We start from the raw sequence: 13,317 nt of genomic DNA on the forward strand, positions 1-13,317 counted from the left end.
TTGTTACCTGTTTAATGAACAATATTTACAGTCATGATACAAATATTACCTGATATAATAAACAATATTTATAGACATAATGATACTAATATTACAGATGAAGTTGATTAAAATTCCGGATTTGAAAATCATTCTACAGATTAAGTATGGAATCTTAATTATGATTATTGAAAAGAATATAAGTATTACCACCTTTGAGAAATGTTAAAATAAGCATACAAGTTTCAAAAGCTGAGTGGTAAAAGGAGCTAATGAGGTAAAAGAGAGGACAAATACACTCCTAGATTCATCTTACAGAATGGTGTTGTCCATAGCTATGGGACAAAGAAATAGAGACGTGGTCAACAGAAGAACTAAAAATATTACGTAATAATACACGGGAACAGGTAAGTCAAAATCTTACCTATCAGAGTAAAAAGTAGATAAACATGTCATAAGCTGTTATACCAAAAAAAAAAAACTGTATAAATTTACTATTATAGATACAGAATACACATTCAAAAAATGAAAAATAAAAAAGATAAAAGCCAGTTTTCTCTAGAAGCAAAACTAGGAAGAAGATGCACAGAGCAGAAAATTACAGTACTTTTTTTTTTGTTTGAGGTTTATAACCATTTGCACATTGGTTTACAACAGCAAGTTTCTCATGTGTAACATTTTAATTCTACTTTCGTACACACCACAGCATGCTCACCACCCAAGTCCAGCTTCCATCCATCCCTGTGCACTTGACCGCCTTTAACCATTGTGCCCTATCCCCACTACTCTTCCCCCTGGTAACTACCAATCTGTATCCACATGTTTGTTTTTGCTCCATTTCATTTCAATTAGATTACACATGAGTGAAATCATACGGTATTTGTCTTTTTCCATTTGATTTATTTCACTTAACATAATACCCTCTAGGTCCATTCATGTTGTTGTAGATGGCAAGATTTCATTGTTTCTTATGGCTGAGTAGTATTTGATTGCATATATGTACACAGAAACATTTTCTTTATTCATCCGTCAGTGGTATTTAGGTTGTTTCCTTATCTTGGAAATTATAAATAAGGTTGCAATATACATAGGTCTGCATCAGTTCAGTTCAGTTCAGTCGCTCAGTCATGTCCAACTCTTTGCGACCCCATGAATCGCAGCATGCCAGGCCTCCCTGTCCATCACCAACTCCAGGAGTTTACTCAGACTCACGTCCATCGAGTCAGTGATGCCACCCAGCCATCTCATCCTCTGTCATCCCCTTCTCCTCCTGCCCCCAATCCCTCCCAGCATCAGAGTCTTTTCCAATGAGTCAACTCTTCGCATGAGGTGGCCAAAGTACTGGAGTTTCAGCTTTAGCATCATTCCTCCCAAAGAAATCTCAAGGCTGATCTCCAGAATGGACTGGTTGGATCTCTCTGCAGTCCAAGGGACTCTCAAGAGTCTTCTCCAACACCACAGTTCAAAAGCATCAATTCTTTGGCACTCAGCTTTCTTCACAGTCCAACTCTCACATCCATACATGACCACTAGAAAAACCATAGCCTTGACTAGACGGATCTTTGTTGGCAAAGTAATGTCTCTGCTTTTGATTATGCTATCTAGGTTGGTCATAACTTTTCTTCCAAGGAGTAAGTCTCTTTTAATTTCATGGCTGCAGTTACCATCTACAGTGATTTTGGAGCCCAAGAATATAAAGTCTGACACTGTTTCCACTGTTTCCCCATCTATTTCCCATGAAGTGATGGGACCAGATGCCATGATCTTCATTTTCTGAATGCTGAGTTTTAAGCAACTTTTTCACTCTCCACTTTCACCTTCATCAAGAGGTTTTTTAGTTCCTCTTCACTTTCTGCCATAAGGGTGGTGTCATCTGCATATCTGAGGTTATTGATATTTCTCCCGGCAATCTTGATTCCAGCTTGTGCTTCCTCCAGCCCAGCGTTTCTCATGATGTACTCTGCATATAGGTTAAATAAACAGGGTGACAATATACAGCCTTGACGTACTCCTTTTCCTATTTGGAACCAGTCTGTTGTTCCATGTCCAGTTCTAACTGTTCCTTCTTGACCTGCACACAGGTTTCTCAAGAGGCAGGTCAGGTGGTCTGGTATTCCCATCTCTTTCAGAATTTTCCACAGTTTACTGTGATCCACACAGTGAAAGGCTTTGGCATAGTCAATAAAGCAGAAATAGATGTTTTTTCTGAAACTCTCTTGCTTTTTCCATGATCCAGTGGATGTTGACAATTTGGTCTCTGGTTCCTCTGTGTTTTCTAAAACCAGCTTGAACATCTGGAAGTTCACAGTTCATGTATTGCTGAAGCCTGGCTTGGAGAATTTTGAGCATTACTTTACTAGCATGTGAGATGAGTGCAATTGTGCGGTAGTTTGAGCATTCTTTGGCATTGCCTTTCTTTGGGACTGGAGTGAAAACTGACCTTTTCCAGTGCTGTGGCCACTGCTGAGTTTTCCAAATTTGCTGGCATATTGAGTGCAGCACTTTCACAGCATCATCTTTTAGGATCTGAAATAGCTCAACTGGAATTCCATCACCTCCACTAGCTTTGTTCGTAGTGATGCTTTCTAAGGCCCACTTGACTTCACATTCCAGGATGTCTGGCTCTAGGTCAGTGATCACACCATCGTGATTATCTGGGTCGTGAAGATCTTTTTGGTACACCTCTTCTATGTATTCTTGCCACCTCCTCTTAATATCTTCTGCTTCTGTTAGGTCCATACCATTTCTGTCCTTTATTGAGCCCATCTTTGCATGAAATGTTCCCTTGGTATCTCTAAGTTTCTTGAAGAGATCTCTAGTCTTTCCCATTCTGTTGTTTTCCTTTATTTCTTTGCATTGATCGCTGAAGAAGGCTTTCTTATCTCTTCTTGCTATTCTTTGGAACTCTGCATTCAGATTGCTTATATCTTTCCTTTTCTCCTTTGTTTTTCGCTTCTTTTCTTTTCACAGCTATTTGTAAGGCCTCCCCGACAACCATTTTGCTTTTTTGCATTTCTTTTCCATGGGAATGGTCTTGATCCCTGTCTCCTGTACAATGTCACGAACCTCAGTCCATAGTTCATCAGGCACTCTATCTATCAGATCTAGGCCCTTAAATCTATTTCTCACTTCCACTGTATAATCATAAGGGATTTGATTTAGGTCATACCTGAATGGTCTAATGGTTTTCCCTACTTTCTTCAATTTAAGTCTGAATTTGGCAATAAGCATAGATCTTTTCAAATTACTGTTTTCATATTCTTCAGAATACCCAGAAGTAAAATAGATGGATCATATGGCCATTTTGATTAATTTTCTGAGGAATCTCCATGCTGTACTCCCAGTGTAAGAGGGTTCCTTTCTCTTCGCATCCTCTCCAACAACTTTTGATAATCAGCATTCTAATGAGCATGAGGGGATATCTAACTGTGACTCTGATTTGCATTTCCCTAATAGTGATGTTGAATATTTTTTATGTGCTTGTTGAACATCTATATCCTCTTTGGGAAAAGATTTATTCAGATTCTCTGCCCATTTTTTAATCAGGTTGTTTGGCTTTTTTGTTGTTGAATTAGAGGAGTTCTTCATATATTTCAAATATTAGCCCTTAACAGGTATACAATTTGCAAGTACCTTCTCCCACTCAGTAAGCTGTCTTTTCATTTTGTTAATGGTTTCATTTGCTGTGCCGACGCTTTTTAGTTTGAAGTCATCCCATTTATCTCTGCTTTTATTTCCTTTGCCTGAGGAGACATATCCAAAAAAATTACTGCTAAGACTAATAGCAAAGAGCGTACAGCCTGTTTTCTTCTAGGGATTCATGCTTTTGGATGTGATGTTCGTGTCTTTTGCACGTTTTAAGGTACTTTTCGTGTGTGGTATAAGACAGTGCTCCAGTTTATTCTTTTGCACACAGTTGTTCACTTTTGCCAACACTAATGGAGAGACTTTCCTTTCTCCATGGTATGTTCTCAGTTATCCATATGTATGTGTGCATTTATTTCTGGGCTCTCAGTTCTGCTCCATTGATCTGTGTGTCTGTTTTCTGCCAATAACATGCTATTTTGATTAGTACAGATTTGTGCATGCATGCTAAGTCGCTTCAGTTGTGTCCGACTGTGAACCCACGGACTGGAGCCCACCAGGCTCCTCCATGGGCTTCTCCAGGCAAGAATCCTGGAGTGGGCTGGCGTTTCCTCCTCTGGGGAGCTTCGCAGTGTAATTTGAAATCAGAGAGTGTGAAACCTCCAGGTTTGGTCATTTTCCTCAGGATTACTTCAGCTATTCCGGATCTTTTGCAATTCCATAAAAATTTTATGATTTTTTGTTCAATTTCTATGAAATCTGTTGTTGGGATTTTTGACAAGGATTGAATCTGTGGATAGCTTTAGGTAATATAGGCATTTTAACAATGTTAATTCTTCCAATCCATGAACATGGGCTATCTTTCCATTACTTTGTGTTTTCTTCAATTTCCTTCAACAATGCTTTACAGTTTTCAGTGTACAAGTCTCCACCTCCATGGTTAAGTTTATTCCAGAGTATCTTATTCTTTTTGCTGTGATTGTAAATGGGATTGTTTTAATTTCTCTTTCTGCTACTTCTTATTAGGGTATAAAAATGCAACAGTTTTATATTTTGATTTCCTATCCTGCAACTTTTCTACATTCATTTATTATTTCCAACAGATTTTTGGTGAGATGTTTATAGGAGTTTCTATATATAAAATCATGTCACCTGCAAACAGTGACAGTCTTCCTTCTTCCTTTCCAATTTAGAGGTCTTTTCTTTTTCTTGCCTAAATGCTCTAGCTAGGACTTCCAATACTACGTTGAATAAGAGTAGGCATCCTGATCTCACTGATAAAAGGACAGCTCTCAGTTTTTCATCATTCAGTATGATGTTAACTATCAATTTGTCATATATGGCCTTTATCATGTTTAGGTACATTCCTTCTATAATAATTTTATTTTATTCAAAGTTTATCACAAATGATCGTTAAAATCTGTCAAATGTTTTTTCTACATCTATTGAAATGATCGTATGATTTTTATCTTCCATTTTATTAATGTGGTGTAGAATATTAATAGATTTGCAGATACAGAGCCACCCTCGTATCCCTGGAATGAACGCCACTTCATCATTATGATCCTTTTAGTGTACTGTATTTGCTTAATATTTTGTTGAAGATTTTTGCATCTACGTTCATCAGAGATATTGGCCTGTAATTTTCTTTTCTGTATGTTATCTTTACCTGATTTTGGTATCAAGGTAATGATGGCCTCGTAAAACGTGTTAAGAAGCACTCCAGTCTCAATTTTTTGGAAGGGCTTCAGAAAAACAGGTATTAAATCTTTGAAAGATTCAGAGAATTCACTGCTGAAGCCATGTGGTCCTGGACTTATGTTTTGGGGTGGTTGCTTTTTTTTTTTTAGTTTCAATCTCTTTACCAGTGATCAGTCTATTCAGATTTTATACTTCATGTTTCAGACCTGAAAGGTCGAATGATTCTTAAATTTATCCAGTTCTTCTAGACAGTCCAAGTTGGTGGCATATTCATTCATAGTAGTCTCTTATAATCCTTTGTATTTCTGCAGCATTCATTGTAACTTCACTTCTTTACGTTTCTGATTTTATTTGAACCTTCTCTTTTTTCTTAGTGAGGCTAGCATAAGGTTTGTCAATTTTGTTTACCTTTTCAAAGAACCAGCTCTTAATTTCACTGATCTTTTCTATTGTCTTTTAAATCTTTATTTCATTTACTTCCACTGTAACTTTTCTTATGTCCTTCCTTCAACTGACTATATACTTCATTTGTTCTTTTCTTCTAGTTTCTTTAGTTTAACGTTAGATTACTAGAGATTTTCTAGTTACTTAGAGAAGGCCTGCTGCTGCTGCTGCTGCTGCTAAGTCGCTTCAGTCGTGTCCGACTCTGTGTGACCCCATAGACGGCAGCCAGGAGACTCCTCCGTCCCTGGGATTCTCCAGGCAAGAGTACTGGAGTGGGTTGCCATTTCCATCCCCAATGTATGAAAATGAAAAGTGAAAGTGAAGTCGCTCAGTCGTGTCCAACTCTTAGCGACCCCATGGACTGCAGCCCACCAGGCTCCTCCGTCCATGGGATTTTCCAGGCAAGAGTACTGGAGTGGGGTTCCAAGGCCTACACTGCTATAAACTTCTGTCTTAGAATTGTGTCTTTGCTGCATCCCATAGATTCTGATATGTCATATTTCCATTTTCATTTGTCTTCATGCATTTTTTATTTCTCTTTTGATTTCTTCATTGACCAATAGTTGTTCAGTCTCCACATACTTAGGATATTTTCCAGCTTTCTTCTTATAGTTTGATCTTCTTTAAAAACGTATTTATTTGGCTGTATCGGGTCTTAGTTGCAGCATGTGGGATCTTTTCACTGCAGTGCAGTAGTTGCGACATGCAGGCTCTCGACTTGTGGTGCCGGGGTTAGTTGTCCCACAGCACGTGGGCTCTTAGTTCACCAACCAGGGACTGAACTCACAGCCGCTGCATTAGAAAGCAGATTCTTAACCACTGGACCACCAGGGAAGTCCCTAGCCAATTTTCTTAAAGAGACTGAACTTGTGTCCCAACATACAGTCTATCCTTGAAAACAATTCATGTACACTTGAGAAAAATGTGTATTTGTTGCTTTTGAATGAAATATTCTGTATATATCTGTAAGAATGGTCTAATATTTCATTTAAGGTCAATGTTTCCTTGTTGACTGTCTGTCTAGATCTATCCATTGATGTAAGTGGGATGTTCAAGTCCCCTACTATTATTGTGTTGCTGTCAATCCCTCCCTTTAGGACTGTTAATAATTGTTTTATATATTTTGGTGCTATGTCAGATGTATATATTCTTATTAATGAGTCATGTCTTCTTAATGGACTGTCCCCTTTATCATTATATAACATCCATTTTTATCTCTTGTAATTTTTTTGGCTTTAAGCCTATTTTTCTGCAGATGGTGATTATAGCCATGAAATTAAAAGACACTTACTCCTTGGAAGGAAAGTTATGACCAACCTAGACAGCATATTAAAAAGCAGAGACATTACTTTGTCAACAAAGGTCCATCTAGTCAAAGCTATGGTTTTCCCAGTAGTCATGTATGGATGTGAGAGTTGGACTGTAAAGAAAGCTGAGCGCAGAATTGATGCTTTTGAACTGTGGTGTTGGAGAAGACTTTTGAGCGTCCCTTGGACTGCAAGGAGATCCAACCGGTCCATCCTAAAAGAGATCAGTCCTGGGTGTTCATTGGAATGACTGATGTTGAAGCTGATGCTCCCATACTTTGGCCACCTGATGCGAAGAGCTGACTCATTGGAAAAGACCCTGATGCTGGGAAAGACTGAGGGCAGGAGGAGAAGGGGACGACAGAGGATGAGTTGGTTGGATGGCATCACCGACTCAATGGACGTGGGTTTGGGTGGACTCCGGGAGTTGGTGATGACAGGGAGGCCTGGCGTGCTGCGGTTCATGGGGTCGCAAAGAGTCGGACACGACTGAGCGACTGAACTGAACTGAACACATGCTTTCTTCCGGCTGACATCTGCTTGGAGTATCATCTTCCATCCCTTCCCATCCCTTCCATCCCATTGAGCCTTTATTTGTCTCTAGAGCTGAGCTGAGTATCCTAGAGGCAACAAACAGTTTTTAATCCCTCTGGTCACTCTGTTTCTTTTGAGTGAATTCAATCCATTTACATATGGGGGATTTCTGACATTTGAAGACTTAGTATTGCCATTTGTTTATCATTTTCTGGTTGCTCCATATTTTTTTTTTCTTGTTTCTACCATTTTAGTTTGGTGGGTTTTGTGATGTTTTTCTCAGTTTCCTCTTTATTATGTTTCATGTTTCTGTTCTAGATTTTACCATACTGTTTTTGTTTTATGTTTTGGTCTTTTGGCTGCAAGGCATATGGGATCCCAGCTTCCCAACCAGGGATCAAACCTGTAACCTGCACTGGAACGCAGTATTAACCCTGGACCGCCAGTGAAGCCCAATACAGCAGCAGTATTTTTAACAGCCAAAAGGTAAAAGCAATCCAAGCGTTCACTGATGGATGAAAAAATAAACAAAACGGTGGACACACACCTGATGGACTACATTCAGAAATAAGAAGGAAATTCTGATACATGCTACCACGTGGATAAATCTTGAGAAATGATGCTAAGTGAAATAAGCCAGCCACAAAAGAACAAATACTGTATGATTTTACTTATATGAGGTGCTGATCCACAGTTGGTTGAATCCATAGATGAGGAACCTGCAGATACCGAAGGTCGACTGCACTACACCAGACAAAGGACATGAGCATCCACAGACTCTGGTACCCAAAGGGGGTCCTGGACCTAGTGCCCCATAGACACTGAGGGACAGCTATGCAAGAATAAGTCAATGTCACCTTATGTTCCTACAGGGTTTTTCTATTTGCTTAATTGGTTAGAGTTTGAGTTGTTGTTCTGGTGCTGTTTTTTTCATGAAAGGGAAGAGTAAATGCACTCTGAGTTAACAAAACCACAGCAAGAACATGAAAAAACAAGTGACCCAAAAGGACTGACGTCTGTCCTGCCGTGTTCCTCTCTGTGGAATTTGAGCCCGCAAAGCTAGCCTCACCACCCAGAGGGGAAGATGTATAAGGAATCTGCATAAGACAGCTGTGCAAAATGGAGCTGGAGGAGCCTTATTTGTGCACAGAGATACTCTTGAGTATAACCCAGACACTCCATTTGACTTCATACCGGAAAATTCTAAGAGGACAGAAGCAACTATAAAAAAAAAAAAAAAAAAAACTAGCAGCAACACATAAGGCCATAGCTGTGCTTCCACTCCTGGATTTAGCCCAGATGGAATACATGGCTGCCCCTCTCTACATGAAAAAGGTTACAGGAAGTTCTGCAATTATCTTCAATAAAAGTATATGAAGCAGCAATTCTTTATGCAATGTACCATCCAAAGCCAGTTGTTAAGTATCATATCCAAGCCTATACTACTGTGCCTTGCATGCTTTGAAACCTGGACAGCACACTGGAGGCCATTCAGGAAGAAAGCCTGGAATAAAGGCTGGGGAGGCTACACCTGATAGAAGTAGAATGTTTAGAAGGCTGTGTAAACGCACCAATGGTTCAAGTAAATGACAGCTACTACGAGAATCTGACGCCTAAGGATACTGAAGAAATTACTGAGGAACTCGATGCTGGCAAAATCCCAAAACCGGGGCCAAGGAGTGGCTGCTTCTCACGTGCATCAGTCAGCGGCCTCACCTCTTTGACTGAAGCACCTAAGACACTTGGCTTTGGTGTGCAAGGAGGCCTTTAATTTATGTTCAACTGTAAATATATCACTGAGGAAATAAAATATGAATCTCCTATCTTAAAAAAAAAAGCCATGAGAAAACAACTTCAAGAGCTTGCGGCATAATAGCAATCATAAAGGGGCTTCTGACCTCATGGTACAGTGTTTTAGTGTTCAGTGTATATACATAATTAGCTAGTCATCACTTTTCAAAATCACAATTACAAAATAATCACTTACCAAACACGATTCCTTTAGCAAACGGAGGAAACAATTCTGAATGTCGAAATAAGTTTTTGTGAATTTGCCATAGTTCTTTGTGCAGTTTCTTAAAATCACTATATCTCTTCCATACGATTATCTAAAGAGAGAAGAAAATTAAATGTGTATCTCACAGTCAAACCATTTCGGTTCATATATCTGAACAAGAAAAAAATTTTTCATTCAAGTGCTCACAACTGTCATGCAAAGGCAAACAAAAGTGTTCTAACCAATGCAGTTACCTGTCTGAAATCAACTAATAATATTTACTTTAAAAACATAAAGCAGCAAGTCTCCCTCCAACTGTTTTGGTTTTTAAATTTCATTTTAAGCAAGCACTGTTTTCTTCATATTAGAAAAATATCCAACCTAGTACAAAAAAGGTCTGCACTACACAAAATGTCACTTAACCTCTTCAAACGTTAATTACAATTGCCCTGGAAATGAGTTAGATGTCAAAATATATATTCATCTCAAAAACAGCATGTTTACAAACACAAAATAATTTAAACAAATTTAAACATAAAGAACATACTCAGCATTTGCTTTAAAGGATAAATAATCTGAAAAATACTGAAGAAGAAATAGCTTTGTAGCAAGTAATTAACCTAAACTTTTGCATTTCATAAAATCTCAGTTAAGATAGTAATAAGATTTCTGGAGGCAAGGTAAATCCTGATCAGAATACCACTAAAATTAGGATATTTCAAAAAACAAAATAACAATCATTTAGATTATATAACACATAAAAGTAAGCTACGTTCATTAGTTTAAATTATTGTCTAAACTTATTTAGATTAAATCAAAAGGGAAAAAAAAACACTTAATAAAAAGAATTTAAAACATGGTCTTAACACTGATCCAGACCTCAGTCTCTATAGGGTAAAACTGAGTTTTAAATTCCATTATCTAGTACATTGGGCCCTTTACTTCTGAAAAATCTAATTACCTAACTTCTAACAAACTCAATAGTGTAATACTAATAAGCAAACATTAGGCCAAACAGGTAACCAAGTGTGATTTAAGAGACCTGTCAAAAAATCCACTCACTGTATATAAGAAATTCTTTGCAAAATTCTGTCATGCTATCAAAAATTTTATTATGATTACTATATGTCATATAAGAAATTCTTTGCAAAATTCTGTCATGCTATCAGAACTTCCATTATGATTACTAAATGTGATATAAGAAATTCTTCGCAAAATTCTGTCATGCTATCAAAAATTCTATTATGATTACTAAATGTGCTGCTTTTCATAAGAGACTTGCTTTTAATTCTAGGAGACTAGTCAGACAATATGAATTAATTTAAACAAACTGCTTACTCCTGATCTTTTCTTTTATTCATTTGCATGTGTGTGTGCTCAGTCACTCAGTTGTGTCCAGCTCTTTGTGACCCCATGGACTGTAGCCTGCCAGGCTCCTCGGCCCATGGAGTTTTTCAGGCAATAATACTGGAGTGGATTACCATTTCCTCCTCCAGGGGATCTTCCCGACCCAGGGATCAAACCCACATCTCCTGCGTCTCCTGCACTGGCAGGCAGATCCTTTACCACTGAGCCACCTGGGAAGCCCTTTTTATTCATTTACTCAACAACAAAAATAGTCAACAAAGCAAATATTTTCATGAGTATACTTTATGCTAGGCACTGTGTTGGCACAAAGGACGAAGAAATAAGAAACACAGTCCCTCCTTTAAAGAGTTCTCTGTCAAATTAAGAAGAATAAGCCAACACAGTAACTGTATCACAAGACGGCATGATAAATGCTGAAAGGGGCAGCCCGAGGGTGTTGTGGAAGGAGCACCTACACAGTGTCGACTTAGGTGAGCACACCGAGGAAGTAATGGCCAGAAAAAACAAAAGAGAGGGAGACAGAAGTGATCAGGAATGAAGTACTTTAAAAGGAGAGGGAAAGGCCAAATATAACTACTAAAATTTTGGCTTTTACAACTGGATAAATGGTGGTGCTATATTCCCAAAGGTCAAGAGCCAAGGAGAAAAAAGCTGTGATGAGATAAGAATGAAGCTCAATTTTAGATATATTTTATTTAGGTGCATGTGAGGCTAAGTCTAACTGAAAATATCCAATAGACAGGTCGGGAATTCAAGAGCAAGAACCAAACAAGATGTAGTAGCTGGGGAGTCATGAGAAGAGAGGTGGAAATAACTCAGAAAAGATTTCTCAGCACTTGTTACAAGATGAGGAGTCCAGACGGCTGAATGTTGGGGGTCAGCCAGAAGTAAAAGAAGAGGAAACCAAGGACAAAGTCAGTATTGAAGCAGCTCAGCTGTGCCAGGAGACAGGACACCTGGAAGAACAGGTTTCATATGAAATGGAAACGAACAAGACAAATGCAGAGAGTAGAGCATCCACAGTTCCAGCAGAAGAGAGAGTAAATGGAACTGAGAGAGTCAAACCAACACTTGAAAAGTAAAAGGCCTCAGGACACTGAGATTACATGATTTTTTTATTTTCATATTTTGCTTCCCTGCATTTTCTAATCTTGATACATTAACATAATTCTGGTCATGGGAACACAGTGCTATTTCATATTTTTTAAATTGATCAAATTATGGTGGTACCACATCTGCCAACGGCTTAAGGGCAAAACGAGTGGTGGGCTTCTGACAATAATCTTACCTAAGGGAAGCACAATCCTTAAAGCTATTATAAATTAGACATGAGAGCTTTTCAAAAGACCACAGCTCATGGAAACAAATCTGTAGATAAAATTTGTATTCCAGTTAGGGTCATTGTCAAATAAAGTCAGGGTAACTTAAGGGCCAAAAGTTAATAATTTAATCACAATAATGATAATAATACCATGGCATATAAACCAGCAGATAGTCTTTCAGAGCAAAAATTAGGAAACCTGTTTTTCTTCATTATGTCCTAATTTATTCATTCACATATTCACTCACATATTCTCAACACTATAGAAGTGAAATGCCCAAGAGCAAATAAAAACCCTCAAAAAATGCAGGAAACCAAAGCATCTCCAAATGTCACAAGCCACTGCCTCCTTTTCTTCTCACTCCTTTTAAGCTTGGACATTTCTAAAGATCTTCAAAATGGAAAAGTGAACAAAAGCACACCTCCACTGTATCAGCGAGTATCGACGTCTATAACTGGACTATACAAAGCAGCCAAATTGCAAACAAAATATTTCCTCTAATAATCAATTGTTTCCTATTAGGAAAAAAAATTATAATAACACTTTTTACTCTACTGATTCAACTCTGTAGAAATATCCTATTCATTAAAGTTACCTCTGCATAAAATTTCTCAATTAAATATTCCTCGATTAAAAATTCAGTGACAACCATAACAGACTACAAAGAAAAGCTTAATTTTCATTAAAAACATTTCCTTAGATTTTTTTTACATAAAATGAATGCTTTCTATACAGATAATTTCTCTTAACAATACCAAAAAAACCTTAGATCTTTTACAAAACCACTCAATTAACTTTCTCCTTTTTACTCTCAAATAATATTTAAAACTTGCTGGATCAAATTTTCCTACAATGTCACCATCATACTACCTGCTTATGAATTTTCTTTCCTCCCCCTTTAAAGAGCCTTTTCTTTCCCGACACATTTCTGAATGTGCTCAAATAGTTTTTCTAAAACTGTTTTATTTATGAAATGACTTAACAGTGAGAGACTTCTGATACACAGAAAGTTCTATTGTGGTTCTCCTTTCCCAGATTTCCCCAGTGAAATAGACAGACACAGAGCTACAGGTTACTTCTT

The 13,317-nt window shown here is 37.9% G+C and overlaps 1 protein-coding gene and 1 pseudogene across 6 annotated transcripts in view; one reads left to right on the forward strand and one right to left on the reverse strand.

Moving 5' to 3' along the window:
• RPS6KC1 (ribosomal protein S6 kinase C1) overlaps nucleotides 1-13,317 on the reverse strand; it is a 204,001-nt gene that overhangs the window by 172,032 nt on the left and 18,652 nt on the right. For all 6 annotated transcript variants that reach the window (XM_070768601.1, XM_070768600.1, XM_019976168.2 and 3 more), the window contains exon 3: nucleotides 9,538-9,658. In XM_070768601.1, the coding sequence (XP_070624702.1) occupies nucleotides 9,538-9,658 (121 nt within the window). The remainder of the gene's footprint in view (nucleotides 1-9,537; nucleotides 9,659-13,317) is intronic.
• Nucleotides 6,413-9,321, forward strand: LOC109570208 (NADH dehydrogenase [ubiquinone] flavoprotein 2, mitochondrial-like; annotated as a pseudogene).

The sequence above is a fragment of the Bos indicus genome, chromosome 16 (assembly GCF_029378745.1).
Source record: "Bos indicus isolate NIAB-ARS_2022 breed Sahiwal x Tharparkar chromosome 16, NIAB-ARS_B.indTharparkar_mat_pri_1.0, whole genome shotgun sequence".
Taxonomy (NCBI): domain Eukaryota; kingdom Metazoa; phylum Chordata; class Mammalia; order Artiodactyla; family Bovidae; genus Bos; species Bos indicus.